The sequence below is a fragment of the Tupaia chinensis genome, unplaced genomic scaffold (genome assembly GCF_000334495.1).
Source record: "Tupaia chinensis unplaced genomic scaffold, TupChi_1.0 Scaffold000100_1, whole genome shotgun sequence".
NCBI classification, from domain to species: domain Eukaryota; kingdom Metazoa; phylum Chordata; class Mammalia; order Scandentia; family Tupaiidae; genus Tupaia; species Tupaia belangeri.
In genome coordinates this window covers 2,324,136-2,348,792 of record NW_006159564.1, presented here as the reverse complement: position 1 = coordinate 2,348,792, position 24,657 = coordinate 2,324,136, and the positions used below count along the sequence as shown (strand labels likewise).

At 39.2% G+C, this 24,657-nt stretch overlaps 1 protein-coding gene across 12 annotated transcripts in view; it reads left to right on the top strand.

The window, feature by feature from the left end:
• SENP7 (SUMO specific peptidase 7) overlaps window positions 1-24,657 on the top strand; it is a 158,476-nt gene that overhangs the window by 29,389 nt on the left and 104,430 nt on the right. For 5 of the 12 annotated variants that reach the window (XM_027769979.1, XM_027769978.1, XM_027769982.1 and 2 more), the window contains exons 3-4: window positions 3,964-4,068; window positions 16,981-17,078. In XM_027769979.1, the coding sequence (XP_027625780.1) occupies window positions 3,964-4,068; window positions 16,981-17,078 (203 nt within the window). Of the gene's footprint in view, window positions 1-134; window positions 412-3,963; window positions 4,069-16,980; window positions 17,079-24,657 lie in introns of those variants that run through there. The other 7 variants (XM_006143576.3, XM_006143575.3, XM_006143570.3 and 4 more) reach the window with 6 other exon arrangements.

Here is a 24,657-nt window from a genome sequence, read left to right as displayed (position 1 = left end):
CAAAAATTTTATTTAGTTATATTTATTATTATTATGATTTAATTTGTTGTAGGGCACATATGCTCATCAGAGAGAGACAGAGAGGGAGAGAAAGACACCAGGCTGAGGACTCGAATTGTGGTCGGCCATGTGGGAGTTCAGTGCCTTCCAGCGCTTTAACCACACTCCTCGTTGGCTTCCATATGTAATTAGTTTTTGGCCCTATGTTTAGCCATTCAGGGTATATAAAATGTATCGGTATAAATTCTAAATTTTATAAGCTGTTTTAAAGCAAGGGATACATGAAGGATCTGTTTTATTAAATTATTTGCCTGATTTAGATGTTAAATGATAATTTTCTTGCCTTATGTTTTTGTAGAAATTGTCACAGAAGGAAAAAGGAAAAAATCTTCATCTTCTGATTTACATGAGGTATGTATTAGTTTTGCTTCTAACCTATTCATTATCTTTGGAATTTATAACAGTGTAAGTATTTTGCTATTTGTTTCTTTAATAAAATTTAAAATACTGTAAAACTGTAAATCAATGTTTCAGAAAAATAGTATATTTTATTTAATTGAAGGTGAACTAGAAAATCCTTTCTGGGACCATCCTTATTTAAATATTTGTAACATGGCAAGTATACATATCTTGTTATCTCTCCTTTTAGCCTCTCTGTGCTCTTTCCTGTATAGCAGCTTTAGGGTATCTAGATTGCTTACCACAGCATAGGGTTTTTGAGTTGTGTGTACTGAGACAGAGAGAAAGAGTGGTGGGGCACAGAAAGGAAGGCGTGTGCACGAGTGTAGGTGAGCCAGGCTGAAACTTTATTGCTTTCTGTGGTTAGCCTGGGATCTTACCGTCCTGTCCAAATTCAAGGGGAAGGGATACAATCCTCATACTGGAGAACTCTCAATTGTCACATTGTAAGAATAAAATGTAAGGTGGGGACTATTGGTGTGTCTGTGTTTGGAAAATAGAGTATGCCACAGAATCCAGTGTAGGTTAAATAACTTACAAAGTATCCATGGCTACAAACAACTTGAAACCTTTGCCTTACTCCCTAAGAAGCTATCTGTTTTCTTTTCTTTTTTTCTTTTCTTTTTTGAGGTTTTTGCCATGGTTTGCATGTGCTCACCCAAGAGAGACTAAGATAGAGGGAAAGTGAGAAATCCTCCCCCCCCACCACCAAGGGGATAGCCTCATGAGAATCCCTTCTCCATTCTCCTCTGCAGATTTTTGGCATGGACATACACACGCCTGGCATGATTTTCAAGCTGCTGGGTCTGGGAGTCAAACCATAGTTGGCCACGTGGGAATCCAGAGTCTTAATCATCATGCCACTAGCTGGCCTCAAAGACACCTGTTTTCTAATCAATATGCAGCAAATGATTGTCTTAGAGATAATCTAGTTTTTTTTTGTAGATGAGCCCTTATTTTATTTTTTAAAAAAATTTTTATCCTTTGGAGAAGGGATACGGAGGTAGAACATTGATGGGATGGGGAAGTGTGGTGTTATCGGTTGAAGATATTTTGATCAACAGGACTGGGGAGAAATGTTCACATATTGAAATGCTCACATTGTAAGCTAAACAATGTGGTTGAATGTATATACAAAAAAAAATAAGTAAAAAATAAATAAAGTAAAAAAAAGTAAAAAAAAAAAAAAAGTAAAAAAAAAAAAAACTTTATCCTGGGCCAGCTGGTGGTATGGTGGTTAGGGTGGCTGAAACCCACATGACCGACTGTGGTTTGAGTCCTGGACTCCGTGGCTTGAAAAACACGCCAGTGGTGTGTCCCCAAAATCTTCAAAGGTGGGGAAAAATGGAAAAGGGATTACAGTGTGACCACCCTCCACGGGGGGATGTGTTCTTGTTTTTCTTCTCTTTCTCTCTCTCTAGAGAGCGCATGGGCCCTCTACAAATTAAAAACAAGTTTTTTCTTTATTTATGATAGAAGGCATGTATGTGTGCAAGTGAGAGTGGTGGGGATAGGGAGGGGAGATGAGAATCTTCCACAAGGTCAGGTGATGCCATGATCACTTCAGCCTGTCAAATCTTGGACGCTTGAGCAAGGGCCTAGTGCATTTTAGGCAGCCAATCTGGGGACTGGAATTATAGTCATTATGTGGGATCTGGCTTCTTCTGAACAGTACAGTCATTACCTTTGTTCCATGGAGTTGGCTCCAGATGAGGAATTCTGAAGCGGTGCTTTTAGTAAAGAATAGCAATAAATAAAAAGTTACTTCTCCATGCTCTTTCCAGTTATTGATGCCCTGGAGGTTTAATTTTATCTCTCAAAGATGCCAGAGAGTTGAGTTGAGATGATTTCTTCAATTTTATCTTTCTTACTTAGGCTTTTCTATAGAAATAGTTTTATGAATTTTTACTGGTTGTAGTTGATATAATGCTTATATTTTATATTTTATACGCTGGATTTAAAGCTTAATCATCAGTTATAATTTTATTTTTAGTTTGCTATAGAGCATGATTGCTTGCTAGAGAGAGAGACGAAGAGCAAGTGAGAATGGGAAAGTAAAAAATCACCCCCTAGGGGGCTGGTCATGCTACAATCCCTTCTCCATTCTCCTCTTGGGACTTTGGTCATGCAAACATACGTGCTCAGTGCATTTTGTTTGATAAGCCAGTGGGTCTGGGACTCAAACCATGTAGTTGGCTATGTGGGAACCAGCCATTTTAACCTCCATGCCATCTGCTAGCCCCATTATTTATAACCTGATTTTAATGTGAAAGTTAGATATTCAAATTCCAAACAAATTATTGTGGTTACAATTTATTAATTTACTTATTCATTCATATGTTTACTCAACATGTCATGAGCCACATTCTTTGGAGATACAAGGGTGAATAAGGCAGGACTCTTTTTAAGGAGTTTGATAGTTTGAACAAGACAGACATGTAAACAAATAGCTATAATTTAAATAATGTAAATGCCGAGTACTAATACCCAGAGAAAGAATGTCTTAGTGGTGTGATGGTTTTGTGGATAAAAGACAAATTTTGAATATAATCTGGAGTATTGCATGAGGGAGAACTAGAACGAAGCACAGTCTAGATTAAGGGAGTAGTAATACAAAGGTCTAGATATATGAAACTGTATGACATGTTTGAAGAAGGCTGAGTAATTCAATATAGTTGGGTTATAGAGGGTTTTTTGCTTTTTATTTATGATTTCTTCAGAGAGAGGAGGGGAGAAGGGAGGAAGAGAGAGAGGAGAGGTTGGATAGATGGAGGAGGAGTGGGGAAGGATGGAGGTAATGGGAGTGAGGAGTGAAGGTGGAGAGAAATGGGGGAAGAGGAGAGTGAGGAAGGAGGGCATCTCCAGCAGTATCTTCATACTGTGATCCACCCACCAACAGCAGCTACTCAGGATCAAAGGCATGTGCCTGGAGTGTACAGGGAGACCTCAGTATACCAACCCAGGACCTACCCAGGTGGCCTCAGCATAATGGAGCACTGTGTTGTATGGCATCACCACAGATGGCTGGGTTGTAGAGTTTTTGATGTGTTGATGATGTAAAAGAGCCCACATTGTAAAGAATTTTATCTGTAACTAGAGGGTGCCGTCCACACCAGCCTTACCAACCTACCTTTATTCTCAGAGTTTTTTAAAAAAATAAAATTGCCTATAGATTAAATTAAAAATAAACTGAATTTAAAACTTTCAGAAACTGTTGGGGCTGGCAGGTGGCATGGTGGCTAAAGGCACTGGACTCCCACATGGCCAACCATGGTTCGAATCCCAGACCTGGTGGCTTGCTATCTCATTTTCTCTTACTTGTTTGCTTGCTCTGTCCCTCTCTGGTTAAATAAAAAACAAAAACAAATAAGTAAAGTTAAATAAAATAATTCTAAAAAAAGAGAAACTGTTGGCAAAATATTAATGCAGAATAATATAATGGTTCTATTAGCTGTTTTAGCTATTATATATATTTCAATTGAACTGATTATTTTCCTATCCTAGTTGCAGATAAGAAAGATGTTAAGTGCAAAACCAGAGGATTTTTATGTTCAATCAACACGGTCCAAATTCAGAAGCTCAGAACGCTGGAATCTCCCTTTGCAGGGGGTAAATAAAATTAATTTCTTTTACGTATGTAGTTTTATTTGGTGTGTTTAAACTATTTTAGTAAAACCAATTTTTTATATGTCATATTTGGGGTGTCTTGTGTTATTTAATTGCAGATTTTAAATTAGTTTATTTCTGACATATGCTAGAATGATGCTTTGAGGTTAGGGTCTTTTTCAATTTAAGTATAACTTATGCCTGGTTGATTTCTTCATGAAACTTAATCTCATTATTATAATGTGTATGTGTATACACACACACACACACACACACACACACCCCCTTTTTTTTTTTTTTTTTTTTTTTAGGTTTTTACCATAGGGCAAGTATGCTTGCCAAAGACAGACAGACATAGTGAGGGGGAAAGTGAAGTGAGAAATCATCCCTTTAAGGGGGGATAGCCTGGTGTGATTTCCAAGCTGCTGGGTCAGGGACTCAAACCGCAGTTGGCCATGTGGGAGTCCAGCACCTTAAACATCATGCCACTTCCTGGCCCCAAATAAATTTGATTTATATATATATATGTGTATATATATGTATATACATGTGTATGTGTGTGTACATACACACTTATAAAGGTTTTTGCTCTAAGGTGCATCCATGAGCCCGAGAGACAGAGAATGACAGTGAGAGGGAAAGTGAGAAATCCCTGGGGCGATGGCCACACTGTAATCCCTTCTCTATTCTCTTCCTAGGGTTTTGGGCACGCGTACACACTTGGTGTGATTTTTAAGCTATCATGTCTGAGACTCGAACTGTGGTCAGCCACGTGGGAGTCTAGCACCTTAACCATCCATATTTGGCCCCAGTAAATTATATTTTAAAGTTTTGCATGCTTTTTTTAATAAAAAATTTTTTTTAAAAGTTTTGCTACAGGGTGAGTATGCTCATCAGAGAGAGAGAGAGGGAGGGAGAGAGAAAGTGAGAAATCACCCTTCTGGGGATGTATACAGCACAATCCCTTCTCCTCTATTTACCTCTTGGGACTTTTGGCATGCTTGCTCACGCACCTGATGTGATTTTCAAGCCACTGGGTCTGGGACTCAAACTGTGCAGTAGGCCATGTGGCATCCAGCACCTTAAACTCCATGCCATGTGCTGGCCCTTAGAGTTTCTCTCTTAAAGGTTGCACACCTGTACCTCAAAAACTATTCTGCTTATAAATCTGGACTTTAAATATATCACTATTAAGGATTTTTATAGGGTTATATCGAATAAAGCTAGTAGGTAACACTTTTAAGAAAAAGAATTACGTAATTTTATTAATTAGTGAAAGCAGATCCTGCGGTCTGGCATTCAAACTGCAGTCGGCCATGTGGTAGTCCAGTGCCTTAACCACTACACCAATTGCTGGCCCCACACTTTTCTTTTGGAAAGGTTTTTGCTATAGGGCACGTGTGCTTGCCAGAAAGACAGAGAGAGACTTGGGCACGCACGCACACGCTCCCAGCGTGAGTTTAAGCGACCGGGTCTGGGACTCAAACTGCAGTCGACTACATGAGAGTTCACCGGCATAGCCATTACACTAACTACTGGTCCCCCCCTCTTTTTTTTTTTTAATTTTTAGATAACCTTTCAAGTACTATTTCTTTTTCTAGAACAACTCTTGACAATTTTTTAAGTTTTTGTTATAGTGCACATGAGCTCACTAGAGAGGGACAGACAGAAAAACAGAGAGAAAGGGAGAAATCACCCTCCCCCTCAGGGGGTTTGGCCACACTACAGTCCCTCTCCTCCATTCTCTTCTGTGGATTCTGGGCACACAAGCACACACACCTGGCATGTTTTCATGCTACTGGGTCCAGGATTCGAATTATGCAATTGGCTGTGTGGCATCTAGCAGACTTAACCTCCACATCATTTGCTGACCTTAATTTTTTTTTTTTAAAGGTTTTTCCATAGGGTGCTTGCACTCTTCAGAGAGAGAGAGAGAGAGAGAGAGAGAGAGTCAGAGGGAAAGTTAGAAATCAACCCCCAGGGGGATGGCTGTCATGAAGTCCCTTCTCCTCCATTCTTCTCGTGGGATTTTGAGCATACATACACATGGCACCCAGTGTGATTCTTAAGCTGCCCGATCCAGCACTTGAACCTGTGGCTGACCACGTGGGAGTCCAGTGCTTTAACTCCACCCAACATGCCACCTACTGGCCCCCAATTCTCTTTTTAAAATTTTCTGTAGGGTGCATGTGCATGCCAGAGAGAGAGAGAAAGAGAGAGAGACTGAGAGAGAGAAAGCACTCCCCTGGGGGTGTTGGCCAAACTGCAATCCCTTCTCCTCCTCTGTTCTCTTCTCAGGATTTTGGGCCCCCACGCACACATGCCTGACATATTTCTCAAGCCATCAGGTCCAGGCCTCACACAGCACAATCAGCCATATGAAATCCAGCTGTCTTAACCACCATGCCGCCTGGCTAGCCCACAGCTTTTTAAAAATGGTTTCAGATTTTTAAAATGTACTGATTCATGGCTGTATAGTTTGCTTATAGCTGCCAAAAGAAAATACCACTGTCTGAATGACTTAAATGACAGAAATTGTTTTATTATACTTCTGGAATTTGGATGTCCAAGATGAAGGTGCTGGCAGGGTTGGCTTTTTCTGAGGTCTCTCCTTGGTTTGCAGATAGCCATCTTCTCACTGTGTCCTCACATGGCCTTTCCTCTACAAGCATGTATTTGTGATGTGTCTTTTCCTTGGATTAGAGCCACACCCATATGACTTCATTTGACCTTAGTTATTATCTCTTTAAGGGCTCTGTCTCCACATATAGTCACAATGAAAGTTAGGGCTTCATCGGAAGAATTTGGGAAGGTTCACAGTTCAGTCTATAACTATTTGGTCATCAAGAAGATCATGATGTATTTTTTGTGCAAAAGTACATCATGATTTTTCTGACAACCTAATAATATGTTAGGTAGCACATTTTAGGTCTTTTAAAGTTACAGACAAGAAAAATTAACTTTTTAAAACTTACTCTCAGAGGAAAGATTTGTTTAATAGTAGTTGCTTTTAAATCAGAGTGTGAGTGGGCCAGCAGGTGGTGTGGTTGTTAAGGTGCTGAACTCCCACATGATTGACCACAGTTCGAATCTTGGACCTGGTAGCTTGCTTTCTCACTTTCCCTCTCTCTGTCTCTCTCTGATGAGTGCCTGTAGCAAATTGAATAATGATAATGACAAATAAAATCTACAAGTTATTTTTAAGAAAATCAGAGTATAAGAGAATATTTAAGAATTTTATTATTAAATAATGCATTTGTGGGGCTGGCAGGTGGCGTGGTGGTTAAAGGTGCTGGACTCCCACATGGCCAACCATGATTTGAGTCCTGGACCTGGTGGCTTGCTTTCTTGCTTTCCCTCTCTCTCTCTCTCTCTCTCTGTCTCTGACTGGTCAAATTAAAAAATAATAATGAGTGGAATTAAATAAATAAATAATTCTTTAACAAAAAATAATGCATTTATTAGTCTTTTTTTTTTTGTATACAAAGGAGGTATAGAAAAGGGAACTAGTAAATGGGACTTACGTTGACATGAGTGCATGTGCCATATAGTGAAACTAAAAAAAAGAAAAAAAAGAATTTTCTGTCTCTTTCCTCTAAAGCAATCTCTGTCAATATGTGTTTTTCTCATTTCTATTGAAAAAGTATATATATATATATATATATATGTAGGAAAATGATCATATAGTTCTATATTTTGCTGTTTTCACTTAATATCTTAATGTTTTTCATTTGTACAGATCTAAAAGTACCTTTTTCATTATTTTTAAGTGAGATTTTTAGTGTAGGGCACGTGCACTTGCCAGAGAGACAGAGAGACAGAAAGTGAGAAATCAGTCCCAGGGCCCTGGCCACGCCTCATTCCCTTCTCCTGCATTCTCCTCTTGGGACCTTGGGCACACATGCACATGTGCCTGGCATGGGTTTTAATAAGCACTGGGTCTGGGACTCAAACTGCAATTGACTATGTGGGAGTCCAGCGACAACTTAACCATTACGCCATCTGCTAGTCCCCTAAACCTACCTTTTATGTATTTATTTTTGATAATATAAAAAAAAATTGCTAGAGGATGTGTGTGCTCTCTGGAGAGATGCAGAATAAGAGAGAGAGTGAGAAAATACCCTTTTTCAGGAATTTTGGGCATGTATACTTATGTACTTTTCAAGCTGCTGGGTGAGGGCCTCAAACAACACAGCTGGGCATGTGGTATCCAGCTGCCTGAATCACCATTCCACTGGCCCCCTTCCCTTTAAAAAAAAATTGCTAGAGACTAAGTGCACTAGCTGGAGAGATGCAAACTGGCAGAGACACACACACACAGAGAAAGCAGTCCCCAATGAGGTGTCCTCATACCACAATTCTTTCTCTATTTCTCCTTCCTGTTGAGAATTTGGGCATGCATTTACACATACTCACTGTTTTTCTCAGAGTGCTGGGTCCCATAGTTGAGTTGCACAGTTGACTATGCGGGCTATTCCAGTTCCTCTATTCACTAGGCCACTGGGCTTAAATGTTTTCAGTGATTCTATAGTACTTGATCATATGGAACATCACACAGAAATAATACTACAATAAACATTATTTTTCATATATGAGAAACTATTTTTAAAAATTTGCTATTGGGGGGAACCAGCAGTTAGCGTAATGGCTATGTCACTGGACTCCCACGTAGTCGACCGCAGTTCGTGTCCCAGACCCAGTGGCTTAAAACTCACGCCGGGCGCGTGTGCGTGCGTGCCCAAGATCCTGAGAGGAGAATGGAGGAGAAAGGATTGCGGTGTGACCATCCCCCCTGGGGGGTGATTTCTCACTTTCTGTCTCTATGTCTCTCTCTGTCTGGCGAGCGCACGCGCCCTACAGTGAAAATCTCTCCAAAAAAAAAAAAAAATTTGCTATTGGGTATATGTGCTCAGCAGAGAGAGACAGAGTGAGAAGGAAAGTGAGAAAGCAACCTCAGGTAGGGTGACTGTGCTGCAATCCCTTTTCCATTCTCCTCTTGGGAGTTTTGTGCATGCTTGCACCCATGCCCTTTGTGTGTGTGTGTGTGTGTGTGTGTGTGTGAGTGTGTGTAATTTTTTGTTATAGGGTGTGTGCACTCACTGAAGAGAGAGAGAGAGAAAGTGAGAAATCACCCCTGGTGTGGAGAGTGGCCACATCACAATCCCTTCTCCTCCATTCTCTTCTTGGGATTTTGGGCACACATGCACATGTGCCCAGTTTGATTCTTGAGTCACCAGATCCAGGACTTGAACTGCAGAGTCAGCCATGTGGATATTCAGTGCCTTAATCAATATTCATATTTTTTATTTTATTTTTCTGAATACTGAATTTATTGTGAGGTAATAAACACAGAAACACATACTGTCTCTTGGGATAGATTCTTTTTGTTGGTTTGTTTTCTTAAGCAGCATCTCTAAGTATATTTTCTCCTTTATCTTTGTAGCATATTTGTCTTCCCTTACATTATGGCCTTCAGAATACTGACTGATGTGACTCACCAGAGAGCTCTTTAGGTATTAGTTCTTTGTTGCCATCTGGTGTCTTCTCGTTTTTCTTAACTCCTCTTCATTTTAGCAGTCTCCTTTTATTGAGAAGCAATGATCTATTTTCTTTAGTTCCCTCCAATACACTGAGTGAAACAAAGCTCCTTCAGAGACTTATTTTTGTTTCCTGTGACTAGTTTATCACCTTAGTTGGATGTCTTCCTTATAATAGCGATTCTTAACTTTTGGGAAATCTGTGTCCTGTTTGAGATCGGAAGTGGCTCTTGTCCGCTTTACTGTGCTTCTCGTTGGTTTAGAGGTCACAGTGTTTGCAGAGTTTGATCCATGCCTTGTAGAGTTTGAGTCCGTACCAGCATCTTGCTGCATTGTCTCCACACACCTTTTCTGTTGCTGTTCTTAGTGTTTTACAATAGAAGAGAAAGGAATAAATACTCCTACCTATAGTTTTTGGCAGAATTTTAACTTATTTGTGGTTTTAACTGAGGTATCATTATATTAAACAGGCTTTGTAGATCTTAGCGGTATCCCTGAATGAGCTTTGACAGGAGTAACACAGGAAGCCAACATCCCTGTCATGAACTAGATCACTGTCATTACTCTAGAGAGTTCCATAGTATCTCTTTTCATTGTATCTTTCTATCACTTGCTGCCGGCACCCTATCCCTACTTCTGGCAACCAGTCTTCTGATTTCTTTTTCCATGAGGCAGTTTTGCAAGTTCTTAAACTTCATGAAAGGCACCATGTACTGTGTACCTTTTTGTGTTTGACTTATTTTTGCTTATTATAACTTGAATAATCTCATGTTTTGCATGTATCAGTGTTTTTTAATTGTTATTTAATACTCCATTATATGAATATACCACGATTTGTGTATCTAATTGCATCTCATTCTTATTGATGGACTTTGGGGCTTGGTTTTAATTTACATTTCTGTTTTTATTGAACATCTCTTTTTCTTTATTTAAGATAGAGTGTGTATGATGTGACAAAGAGAGAATGGGGGGGAGAGGAAGAGAGAGAGAGAGAGAACTACCCATCCTTCACAGAGTTGGCCCCCTTCTTTCAGTCTTCCAGTCTGTTGGAGCCTAGGCACTTGTATGTGTGCTCAGGGTACTTCAGGTTGAAGGGGCTAGGGATTTGAACTGCTGTCACCAGGTGGATGAGTAGTAGCCTTTTACAGCTGTGTAAAGGAGCCAGACCTAATTTGCATTTCTTTGATGATTAGTGATTTTAAGGCTTTTTAAAAATTACTTATTTACTTTTATTCATTCATTCATTTTATTTTGATTTGACCAGAGAGAGACACAGAGAGAAAGAGAAGGAAAGTTGAGAAAGCAAGCCACCAGGTCCAGAACTCATACTGTTTTTAGCCATGTGGGAGTGTTCAGTGTCTTAACCTCCACACCATCTGCTGGTCCCTTAAAACATTTTTATATGTTGGATGGACATTGTGTATCTTATTTTGTGAAGTGTCTTCAAATATTTTGGCTTGAGTCAGTAGGTGGTGTGGTGGTTAAGGCGCTGGGCACTTCCACGTAGCCAACTACAGTTCAAGTCTTGGATCTGGTGGCTTACTTTCTCACTTTCCTTCTCTCTGTGTACCTTTCTTTTTCTGGGCAAATGAAAATGACTAAATGAATAAATAAAGTTAAATAAATAATTCTTTTTAAGAAAAAAACAAACAACAAATATTTTGCCTTTTTCTTTAAAAATAATTTTCATAGGACAGCCAGTGGCATGGTGGTTAAGGCAGCTGAATTCCAAGGGGCCCACTGCACAGTTTAAGTCCCAGACCTGGTGGCTTTTTTTTAGAGGTTTTTGCTATAGGGCGTGTGCGCTCGCTAGACAGAGAGAGACAGAGAGGCAGAAAGTGAGGGGGGATGGCCACGCCGCAATCCCTTCTCCTCTATTCTCCTCTTGGGATCTTGGGCATGCACGCACACACGCCTGGCATGAGTTTAAGCCACTGGGTCCGGGACGCGAACCACGGTCGACTACTTGGGAGTCCAGCGACATAGCCATTACGCTAACTGCTGGTCCCCCAGACCTGGTAGCTTGAAAAGCATATTCTTTTTTTTCTTTCTTTCTCTTTTTCTTTTAAAATCATTTATTTTATTTATTTATTCATTTATTTTAATTTGACCAGAGAGAAATATATATATATATATAGATAGATAGAGAGAGAGAGAGAGAGAGAGAGAGAGAGAGAGAGAGAGAGAGCGAGAGCACACGCAAGCAAGACACCCAAGCAAGACACCAGGTCCGGGACTTGAACTGTGGCCAGCCATGTGGGAGTGTCTAGCGCCTTAACCACCACACCACCTGCTGGTCTCCAAGAAGCATATTATTTTCTTAGTGTAGAGTTTCAAGAGCTCATTGTACATTTTGGATAACAATTCCTATCAGATATATCTTTTCTTTTAAATAATTACTTTATTAACTTTATTTATTTGTTATTATTTTTATTTGGACAGAGAGGGACAGAATGAGAGAGAGAGATAGGGAAAGTGAGCAAGACATCAGGTTCGGAACTTGAACTGCGATCGGCCATGCGGGAGTCCAGCACCTTTAACCACACGCCACCTGCCAGCCCCGTTAGCAGATGTATCTTGATCAAATACTTTCTCCCAGGCCCAGCTGCAGTGGTGCAGGTATTTTGTGCCACTGTGTAACACTGGAACCATAAGAGAAGGCCCTGGGTTTAGATCCCAGGTCAGCCTGAGAAATCCAAGAGGGCTTACTGCTGCACCTGTGATCCTGACTGGCTAGAAGGCTGTGGAGTGTTTTGTGATGTGGCAACACTCTGTCAAGGGTGTGTGTGTGTGTGTATGTTTGTTTCTCTCTCACATGAAATAATTAAAAAAAGAAGAATCAGCCGGTGGCAGTGGTGGTTAAAGTGGCTGGATCCCCTATGGATAACTACAGTGTTTGAGTCTCAGACCTGGCTTATTGAAAAACATGCCAGGCACATGTGTGTTCATGCCCAAAATCCTGAAAGCAGAATGGAGGAGAAGGGATTGTGGTGTGGCCATCCCCCCATGGAGTGCTTTCTCACTCTCCCTCTCTCTTTCTCTGCTGAGTGTATGAGCCCTAAAACAAACTTAAAAAAAGTCATCTTCAAACCCATGGTTATCTATATTTTCCTAATGTCTTCTAGGAGTATTAAAAGTTTTGTGTTTTCACATTTTATCTTGTGAGAAATTTTTATTTTGTTTTTATTTATTTATTTATATTTATTATTATTATCACCATGCCATCTGCCAGCCCCTATTTTATATATGTTTTTTGGTATAGCAAAGAGGGGAGTTTATTAACAAAGTGAGGAATTTATTAACAAAATGGGGAGTTTATTAAAGAAGAGAGAAGGAAAAATAGAGCTCCCAAGAAGGGAGGGGTCCTGGAAAATGGGTTGCCTGATTTACTTTATTTTTTAATTTGCCAGAGGGTGTGTATGCTTGTTGGAGAGAGAGAGAGAGAGAGAGAGAGAGAGAGAGAGAGAGGTAGAGAGAGAAAGTGGGACAGCATCCCTCCACACCTCCAGGGAGAACAGCCATGCCACAATGCCTTCTTTCACCTCTTGGTGTTTTGGGCATGCACACATGTGCCCACTGTGTTTTTCAAGCCACTAGGTCTGGGACTAGAACTGTGTAGTCAGCCACATGGGGGACCTAGATGCCTTAACCACCATGCTGCCATCTGACCTGCCCATGTTGTTTTTAAGCTATTAGGACTAGTATTTGAACCATAGTCAACTATGTGGACTATGGCTTCCCATGCATAGTGCTTTAACCACTGTGATACATGGCTGGCCCAATATTAGGATTGTGTTAGATGATTTTGGCCAACTGTAGGCTAATGTAAGTGTTCTGGGCACATTTAAGGTAGGCTAGGTGCCTAAGCTATGATGTTTGGTAGCTTGAGTGTATTAAATGTGTTCTCTACTTAATGATATTTTTACTTTATGATGAGTTTATTGGGAAATAACCCCCACTATTTGTTGAGTAGTGTTTACATTGATATGGGTTTATTTTCAAGCTCTGTAATACTTGCCAATCTATTTTTCTTTCTTTTTACCAATATTACACCATTGATTACTATAACTTTATAGTAGATCTTGAAGTTGGGTAGTGTCAATCCTCCAACTTTATTTTATTTTTATTTTAAAAATTTTATTATTATTGATTTATTTATCTTTTAACTTTGCTATAAAGCACATGAGCTCACTGGAGTGTGTGCGTGTGTGGGGAGAGTGAGAAAGCAGGCTGCCGGATCTGGGATTCGAACCGCAAAGTTAGCCTAGTGAGAGTCCAGCACTTTACCGTCACGCCGCCTGTTGGCCCCCCTCCAACTTTGTTTTTTTCCCCCATCATTTATTTATTTATTTTTACATTTTCCCACAAACATTTACTTAATATATCAAGCAAATTTTGCTCATATTCCACAGTTCTTGACAGTTAATAAATGACTTTCAAAATTTCAAAAAACTGAATTTTAAAGATAATGTTCGAGGAACCAGTAGTTGGCATAATGATTATGGATTCCCATGTAGTCGACTGCAGTTTGAGTCCCAGACCGCGTGGCTTAAACTAATGCCAGGTGCGTGTGCGTGCATGCCCAAGATCCCTAGAGGAGACTGGAGGAGAAGGGATTGTGGCGTGGCCATCCCCCCTCCCCCCCGGGGGGGGGGGAGATTTCTCACTTTCTGTCTCTCTGTCTCTCTCTGTCTTTTTGGTGAGTGCATGTGCCCTATAGCAAAAAATTCTCAAAAAAATTAAAAAAAAATAAAGATGTTTGAAATATTTGTTATAATTTTGTTTGTGACCCTGTAGCAACAGGGACAGTAAGGTTTTAAATATTTTTGAGAAAATATTTACATGTCAGCTACTCAAACTGTTGAAAAGGAAACACCCAGCACATAATTCACACATAAACCTTCTCAAATCAGTCCTGCCTACAAGTATTCTGTGATATACATCTGCTAGCCAAGATCAGTCTCTTTTTCTTCCTTCAAAGTCATCTTTAAGATAATCCTCTGATTGTGTCCTGCTTTCACGGTCTGTATTCCTACTGAAAATCAAGATCAAGGGAGCTTTTGCCCTTCTGTTCCACAGGAGGTTTCTGTCCTACCTGAGCTTGCCTTAGGACACCTGCGTTAGGGTTTGAAAGGTATACTGCCCCAGACAAATTCTCCACCTGGCACTGTCCCCTGATGGGTTTGCACCCAGCCAACTTTTGTGTCAAAAGCAAGAGCCCCTTGCCTCCCCTACACCCCCACCCCCAATAGGGTCAGTGAAAAAACAAGAGTAGTGGCATTTCACCAGCGGCTCCCCAAGGCTGGACGACCCAACCCTGCCCCCTTGTGGTGGTGGGAGGGTGGGAGGACCTCCCACTTATTATTCTACACCTCTCATGTGTCTTCACTGTCTTCACCATGTCAGACTAGAGTAGAGCTCAACAGAGTCGCCCCTGCCCCCATGGATTCGTCCTAATCCGTTCCCTTGGCCATGGTATCGCTGGATAGTAGGTAGGGATAGTGGAAATCTCATTCATCCATTCATGCACATCACTAATTAGATGACGAGGCATTTGGCTACCTTAAGAGTCATAGTTCCTCCTGCTGTTTACCCATGCTTTATTGAATGTCTTCATTTTGATATTCAGAGCACTGGGGAAAAACCACATCACATCAACACCCGCCATGGGCCTTTGTGATTTAACTTTGTTTTTAACTCTTCAAATTGTGTTTGCTCTTCTGGGTTTTACCTCTCTATACAGATCATTAGTATCTCTTATTTAAGATGTTCAAAACTGAAAGTGTTTGGGAACTCTTCCTCTGCCTTTTGGAATATTTGCATATACATAATGAGATATCTTAAGGATTCATTTATGTTTCATATACTACTTATATACAAAGCCTGAAGTTAACTTTTTTCTTTTTAGGGAGAAATTTTTGCTATAGGGCACAAGTGCTTGTCAGAGAGACAGGGAGAAGCAGAGACAGAAAGCAAGAAATCACCCCAGGGGGTCGGGGAGGGATGGCCACACCGCAATCCTTTCTCTTCCATTCACCCATCCAGATTTTGGGCATGCATGCACATGTGCCCGACATTAGTTTTAACCTGCTGGTTTTGGGACTTGAACTGCAGTTGACTATGTGGGAATACAGTGACTTAACCATTGTACCATCCATTGGTCCCTGAGGTTAATTTTTTGTAGTATTTTTGAACTGTAGCATTTTGACTACAATGTGTCATATAGGGCAGGTGTGAAATTTCCCACTGTAGTATCATGTTGGCATTCAAAAAATTTCAGATTTTGAAGTATTTCAGATTCCAGATTTTCAGATTAGGGGTGCTCAGTTTATATAATCTTTCTACTCAGTTCGTTGATATCCACAATACACACAACTTGTTAGGACTATTACATTCATTTTCAGATAAGGAAGCTAAGGCATGGAAAATACAGATAACTCTGGAGATTTAGTGTTGACTCCTCTGTTCCCGCCGGCATAATAAACAGTTCTCCTAATCTCAAAAAAAAGAAAAGAAAATACAGATAACTTATTTGTCTAGAGTCACACTCTATATATTTAACAAATCAATTTTTAGTAAGTTAGTAAGATGTCTGACTCTATAAAATTTTTCATGTATGGAGTGATTTTTAATCTCTTCCAATTGTTAGAAATGCAGTTATCTGAGAATAATAGACTGTATTTAATCCAGTAAAGAATAATTTTTAATAGTTCATTTTTAAAAAGAATAATTTGTTTATTTCATTTAATTTCATTTTTTACTATTATTTATTTTTTAATTTGACTGAGAGAGACAAAGAGAGAGAAAGGGGGGCCGGCAGATGGAGTGGTGGTTAAGGGTGCTGGACTCCCACATGGCCAACCGTGGTTTGAGTCCCAGACTTGGTGGCTTGCGTTCTCACTCTCTCTCTGTTCTTCTCTGGCAAAATATAAATAAATAAATGAATAAAGCCATTATTTAGGAAAAAAAAAAAAAGAGAGAGAGAGAGAGAGAAAGGGAAAGTGAGAAAGCAAGCTGCCAGGTCCGGGCCTCGAACCACAGTCAGCCATGTGGGAGTCCAGTGTCTTAACTACCACGCTACCTGCTGCCCCAATACTTCCTTTTAATACATCCCAGATAATTACAGTTATTTAAGCTTTGGAGTCTCAAAGTATGTTTTTCCTGACTGAAGTTACCTTGACATTTTAAACTGTCTATTCCTTCTTTTATGAACTAGCAAAAGAGGCAGGTATTCTATAGATTACACTTATTATTTTTTCCCTGTGAACTAATATGAATTTGGCTGTATATCTTGAATTTCTACATAAAAGGAACTTTTTAAGTGCCTCCTGTCATATTATATTTATTACCTAAATTCTATACATATATATTTTTTTAGTGGAAAAGAAGCCTAAGAAATAAAGTCATCTCTCTAGACCATGAAGATAAAAAAGGTGTCTGTGGGCGTCTTGTCAGTTCTAAGGCATCACCAGAAAGGTAAGATTTGTGTGTGTGAAATAAGATGGACTTTTTCTAAGTATAATGTGACCGTGGGTAATTCATTTTAAGCTCTTTGGGTCTCACTTAACTACAACATTTAAAAATTAGAAAGGTTGAATTCAAGGGCCTTTAAGATTTCTTTCATGCTCTCTAATTCTTTTTGTTTTCGTACATTTGGAACATTTTGATAAATTTTAGCTGATAATGTAAGAGTTAAATAAGGGGTCTTCAAAAAGTTCATGGAGGGACCAGCAGTTAGTGTAATGGCTATGTCGCTGGACTCCCATGTAGTCGACCGTGGTTTGAGTCCCAGCCTGGCGGCTTAAACTCACGCCGGGCGCGTATGTGTGCATGCCCAAGATTTCAAGAGGAGAAAGGAGGAGAAGGGATTGCGGTGTGGCCAACCCCCCTGGAGGGTGATTTCTAGCTTTCTGTCTCTCTCTCTCTCTGTCTGTCTGGCAAGTACACACGCCCTATGGCAAAAAACCTCTCCAAAAAAAAAAAAAAAAGTTCATGGAAGTTTTTTATGAAAAAACTATGTATGGATTTTGGTTTTATTTATTTATTTTTAACAACAAAATAAACTTGTATTTTAATTCTGTTTTCCACAAATGTTTTGAAGTACGTGGTTAGCTATGAAAAATACTTCATTTAACAACTCTGGCCCTATTGTTGTAGGAATGAATTAATGTATTAATGAATTGTGAATATAGTGGAATTAAATATCTGGAAGATTCAAGTTGTCATTATTAGGGCATTATTAGGGCATCAGGAATGGCATGGTGTATTTTTCTATGCAAAAATGCATCATGACTTTCCCAGTGACTATTATTGGAGGGAATTTAGAGTATTTGATGATTGATCTTCGACAAATGATTAGGAGGTTGTTATTTTCAAGATGATAGTGAATTTTCTTTTTTAGGATTGTGAATAAAACAAAGTAGCAAAGTAAAAATAAAATTACAGCTAATGGAATATCACATAGACTTAGACTGTTGAATTTCTTGAATTTATGTCAGAATAGTTCTGTCAGCTACTTTTTCTTATTCTTCCTTTTCAAGTATTGATATATTGTTGGTAGAAAATATAGAAATATATTGGTGACTTGATAACAGCTTAAAAACCTCCTGACTTTCTGTCATACTATGGACAAATTGACGAGGTGAATAAAGCAGCTCTCTGTGGACAGAGTGATGACACTTTGATCCTCAGAATAACCACAAACACAGTTTACAGATTTGATTTCTCCAAATAGTAAGATCATATCAAAATTATATTTGAATTGAATATATAATATATGTATATATATAATACAAAAATTATATTTGAATTGAATATATAATTGTATGTATGTATACATATACATAAAATATATATAATTTTTTTTTTTTATTTGCCAGAGGGCACATGTGCTTGCTGAATGAGAGAGGGAAAATGAGAAGGCTCCCCTTCTTGGGGGAACGGTCATTCCGCAGTCCTTTCTCTATTTCTCTTTCCTTTCAAGATTTTGGGTACATATACACATGTGCCGAGGCTATGGTCTTATTTTTTAGGTTTTGTCATAGAGCATGTGTGCTCGCTGGAGAGAGATAGAGAGAAAGTGAGAAATCTTCCCCTATCCAGGTATTGACCTTTGCAATGCCTTCTTTTCCATTCTCTAGGGATTTGGGGCATGCATACAAAAGTGCCCAGTGTGGTTTTCAAGCTACCAGGCCTGGTACTTAAACTGTAGTTGGCCATGTGGCATTCCAGTGCCTTAACCACCATGTACCTGCTGGCTCACTGTGTTTTTCAAGCTGTTGAGTCTGGAACTCAAACTTAGGACAACCATCCATGTGGAATCTAGAGCTCCATTAAATCACTGTGCCACTTGCTGGCCCTCTGGAATCATATGTATTTTTTCAGAGAGAGATTTTTGCTACAGATCATGTGTGCTTGCCAGAGAGACAGAAAGTGAGAAATCACCACCCCCCCCCCCAAGGGGGCTGGCCATATTGCAGTCCCTTTTTTTCTTTTTTCTTAGGATTTTGGGCACACCTGCATATGCAACCCACAAAGTAGCAAAGTAAAAATAAAATTACAGCTAATGGAATATCACATAGACTTAGACTGTTGAATTTCTTGAATTTATGTCAGAATAGTTCTGTCAGCTACTTTTTCTTATTCTTCCTTTTCAAGTATTGATATATTGTTGGTAGAAAATATAGAAATATATTGGTGACTTGATAACAGCTTAAAAACCTCCTGACTTTCTGAAATACTATGGACAAATTGACGAGGTGAATAAAGCAGCTCTCTGTGGACAGAGTGATGACACTTTGATCCTCAGAATAACCACAAACACAGTTTACAGATTTGATTTCTCCAAATAGTAAGATCATATCAAAATTATATTTGAATTGAATATATAATATATGTATATATATAATACAAAAATTATATTTGAATTGAATATATAATTGTATGTATGTATACATATACATAAAATATATATAATTTTTTTTTTTTATTTGCCAGAGGGCACATGTGCTTGCTGAATGAGAGAGGGAAAATGAGAAGGCTCCCCTTCTTGGGGGAACGGTCATTCCGCAGTCCTTTCTCTATTTCTCTTTCCTTTCAAGATTTTGGGTACATATACACATGTGCCGAGGCTATGGTCTTATTTTTTAGGTTTTGTCATAGAGCATGTGTGCTCGCTGGAGAGAGATAGAGAGAAAGTGAGAAATCTTCCCCTATCCAGGTATTGACCTTTGCAATGCCTTCTTTTCCATTCTCTAGGGATTTGGGGCATGCATACAAAAGTGCCCAGTGTGGTTTTCAAGCTACCAGGCCTGGTACTTAAACTGTAGTTGGCCATGTGGCATTCCAGTGCCTTAACCACCATGTACCTGCTGGCTCACTGTGTTTTTCAAGCTGTTGAGTCTGGAACTCAAACTTAGGACAACCATCCATGTGGAATCTAGAGCTCCATTAAATCACTGTGCCACTTGCTGGCCCTCTGGAATCATATGTATTTTTTCAGAGAGAGATTTTTGCTACAGATCATGTGTGCTTGCCAGAGAGACAGAAAGTGAGAAATCACCACCCCCCCCCCCAAGGGGGATGGCCATATTGCAGTCCCTTTTCTTCTTTTCTCTCAGGATTTTGGGCACACATGCATATGCACCCCATGCGAGTTTTAAGATTCTTGGTCTGGGACTTGTACTGTTCATCTCTGGAATCATATTTTTTAATTAAAGTAAGCCATAGGGCCTCCTGGTCATGCAGTGGTTTAGGTGGCCAGATCCCATATGGCCAGTTGTGTGGTTTGAGTCTTGGACCCAATGACTTGAAAAGCACGCCTAGTATGTGGATGTCCATGCCCCAAATCTTGAAAATAGAAGGGACTATGGAGTGTCATATCCCCTGGGGTGCTTTTTTTCCTCTTCTTTCTTTCACCGGTGAGTGCATGTGCCCTGCAGCAAATAATGACAGCACTTAAGTCATATTTTCTGGAAGGCTTGCATATACAAAGTGATTTGATTTCATCGGAGAAATCCTGAAGACCTTATGTATTTCAACATTTACTGCATTCAAGTCTCATTTTCTAGAAGAATGCTTGAAAAGTGGTGGGTATAGGTTCTTTGAGAATATCATTAGTAATTGTTGTAATATATAATTTAATATTGCTTTTTATTTTCCTGGCATTATCTTTTTAAAAATTATTTTAAATTTAATTTTATTTATTCATTTATTTATTTTAATTTGGCCGAGAGAGACACAGAGAGAGAGGGAGAGAAAGAAAGGGAAAGTGAGAAAGTAAGTCACCAGGTCCGGGACTTGAACTGCGGTCAGCCATTTGGGAGTGTCCAACGCCCCAACCATCATGTCACCTGCTGGTCCCTCAGCATTATCTTTAATATTTTTATGTTTATTTTCTCTTTTGTATCAACCTAGTATAAAATGGCAAGTGTTTGGTCTTCCTATAGGATTTACTACATCTGACTTCTCTTGCAGAGTTGGTGATTTGTAGGCATGCTGTTAGTGGTAACATTTTATGATCCATCTAATATACACCTAATGACATTGTTAGAGGATAAAGATTTCTGGATTTTATTTATGTTTTTGTCATAGGATCCATATGATCACAAGAAAGAGAGAGAGAGAGAGAGAGAGAGAGGAAAAGTGAGAAATCATCCCCCAAGGAGGATGGCCATACCACAGTCCCTTCTTCATTCTCCTCTCAGGATTTTGGGCATGTGCCTATGTTTTATTTACCACACCACCTGCTAGCCCCAAGGAAGTTCCCTTTTATTTTTAATTTATTGGAGGCTTTTAATCATGAATGTGTGTTGAATGTTGTCAAATGTTTTTTTCTGGGACTCTGTGGTAGAATTTGTATCTTCGGTTAATGTGCTGTATTGCCAAAACAGACTTTTAGATGTTAAACCAACTTTGTATTTCTCAATTAAATTTTACGTAATCTTTTTTTTCTTTTTTAAATTGTCAGAGGGCACATGAAAGAGAGCGGCAGAGAGACAGAGAAGCAAGAAACAGCGCCCAGTTGGGCTTCCCACTAAATCTCTTCTCCTCCATTCTTCATCCCATCAGGATTTTGGATGCACGTGAGCACATGCCCAACATGTTTCTCAAGCCACAGGGGCCAGGGTTCAAATGATAGTTGGACATGTGGGATCTAGCTCCCTTAACCATAGGACCATGGGACTAGCCCTTCACTTGAACTTTTATTTATAATCTTTTTTGTATGTTACTGGATTTAGTTTGGATTTAGTTGAGGATGTTTACATTTGTATGGAAGAGGAAAATTCATTTGTAGTTTTCTTGCATTCTCTTTTTCTGGCTTTGGTATCAGGCTAATTAATATTGGTTTCATAGAATAAGATGAAAAGTGTTCTCTCCACCTTTATTTTCTGGAAAGACTTTGGGGGATTGTATTCTTTAAATACTCAATAGGACTCACCAGTGAAACTATTTGATCATAGCTTTCTTTTCTGTATGTAAGAAATTTTTCAACTACAAATAAAAGTTTTTGCTTGTTATATTTAGTTTGTTCAGATTTCCAGTTTTTTTAAATGAGGTTTTTTTTTTTTTTTTTTTTTTTTTAGATTTTTCTATAGGGTGTGGCACTTGCTAGAGAGACAGAGAGAGACAGAAAGAGAGAAATTACCCCCCAGGGAGATGGCCCTGGTGTAGTCCCTTCTCCTTCATTCTTCTCTTGGGATTTTTGGCATACATACACATGTGCCTGGCGTGAGTTTCAAGCTTTTGGGTCCAGGACTCAAACTGTGGCTGGCCATGTGGGAGTTTAGTGATGTAACCATTCTGCCATCTACTGGTCCCATGAATTGATTTTGATAAACCTGCATCCTTCCAAGAATTTGTACATTTTGGGACCAGCAGTTAGTGTAATAGCTATGTCGCTGGACTCCCACGTAGTTGACCTCCGTTTGAGTCTTGCACCTGGTGGCTTAAACTCACATCGAGCGTGTGTGTGCGCATGCGCAAGATCCCAAGAGGAGAATGGAGGAGAAGGGATTGCAACGTGGCCATCCCCCCTGGGGGGGGTGATTTCTCGCTTTCTATCTCTCTGTCTCTTTCTGTCTTTCTGGTGAGTGCACATGCCCTATAGCAAAAATCTCTAAAAAAAAAAAAAAAAAGGAAAAGAAAGAATTTGTACATTCTGTATAAGTTTAAAACCAGTGTTGCCGAAGGGCATGTGTACTCACAAGAGGGAGACAGTGAGACACCGAAAGGACAAAGCACCTCCCATGTGAAATGATCATGCCATACTCTCTCCTTTTGCATTTGACCATTCTGTCTCGATCTGGGACATACCTATGTATGTACCTGGTATGTTTCTCAAACTTCTGGGTCTGGAAATTGACTTGTGAGATAGGTCATGTAGAATCTGGCTGCCTTAATCTCCAGGCCATGGAGCTGGCCTGCTGTTTAATACTTTGACATGTGATTATTCATAGTATTGCCTTATAGTCCTTTTATTTATTTATTTTAAAAATAATGATTGCTTTAATTTATTACTAGTTTTTAATTTGATCTGAGAAAGACAGAGAAAATGAGAATGCAAGCTGCCAGGTTTGGGACTTGAATTGCTGTGGGCCACTTGAATTGCTGTGGACCACCATGATGCCTGCTGGACCCATAATCCTTTTTTTTAAAAATTATTTTATTTAACTTTATTTATTTTATTTATTTGTTTTTAATTTGATAAGAGAGAGACAGAGAGAGAGACAGAAAGAAAGTGAGAGAAAGTGAGAAAGCAAGCTGCCAGGTCCAGGACATGCCACCTGCTGGTCCCATCCTTTTATTTTTTTCTGTAGCACTGTTAGCAATAAATTCTCATTCTTTTGTTTAGTTATTGTGTTTTCTCTCTCTTTTTTTTTCCTTGAGCAATCTACCTAAAGATTTGACAGTTTTGTTGATTTTTTTCGAAGAACTAGCTTTTCTTTTCTTTTTTTTTTTAACTTTTTTCTATTGATTTTATGTATTCCATTAATTTTTTTTCAGTATAGTCATTATTTTCTTTATTTTGGTCATATTTTCTTTTTTCAGTTTCTTAAAGTAAATGGTTAGGTTACTGATTTGAAATCTTTTTCTTCTTTTCTAAATAGGCACTTACAGTCTTTATTTTGTTTGTTTAATTAAACAGTTTATTTGAGCAAGAAATAAGGTCTGCCAGTAGGCAGCATTCCTGACTAAAGTTTACTCAGCCTACCACATGTGTATTCTAGAAAAAAGTGACTACAACTAGCCAAGTGGTGTGATGGTTAGGGCAGCTAGATCCCTCATAGCCCACTGTGCACTGGACCCAGTGGCTTGAAAAACATGCTGGCCCATGTCGTGTGCATGTGTGTCCAAAAACCTGAGAGGAGAATGGGGGAAAAGGGATAGTGGGTGGTCATCCCCCCGCTGAGGAGTGCTTGCTCTCTCTCTCTCTCTCCAGTAAGCACATACTCTCTATAGCACATTAAAAAAAAGTGACCTACAAAACCAGGATTATCCACAGTTGGCATTTCCCTTATGTAGTCATAACATAATCACTTGGGAGTCTGCGACTCATGAGTCCCAGCTGGCATTTACAATTTTAAATTTCCCCTAAAGCTTTGCTTTAGCTATAGCTCCTAAATTTTGGTATGGTGTATTTTTGTTTTCATTGATCTTGTAAGTATTTTCTAAGTTTTGGTATTATTTTTCCTTTGAGCGATTGTTAATTAAGTACGTAACGTTTCTCTTTCGCATATTGTTTTTTTCTGCAAACTTGGAAAATTTTGAAAAATTTTTCCTGTTAATTTTAATTGAATTCCATTGTAGTCTGAGAATATATTGTATGATTTGCTTTTTATAAGTTTATTGAAGTTTTTTTTTTAATAGCTTAGAATATGGTTAGTCTTGGAAAATGTTTTGTCTGGGCATGGTTGAGAAGAATGTGTATTGAGTTGCTGTTTGTTGGGGTGCTATTTTTGTGGGGGGAGAGTTTTTTTTTTTTGCTATAGGGCCCATGTACTCGCCAGAAAGACAGACAGAGAGCTAGAAAGTGGGAAACAACCCCCCCCCCCCC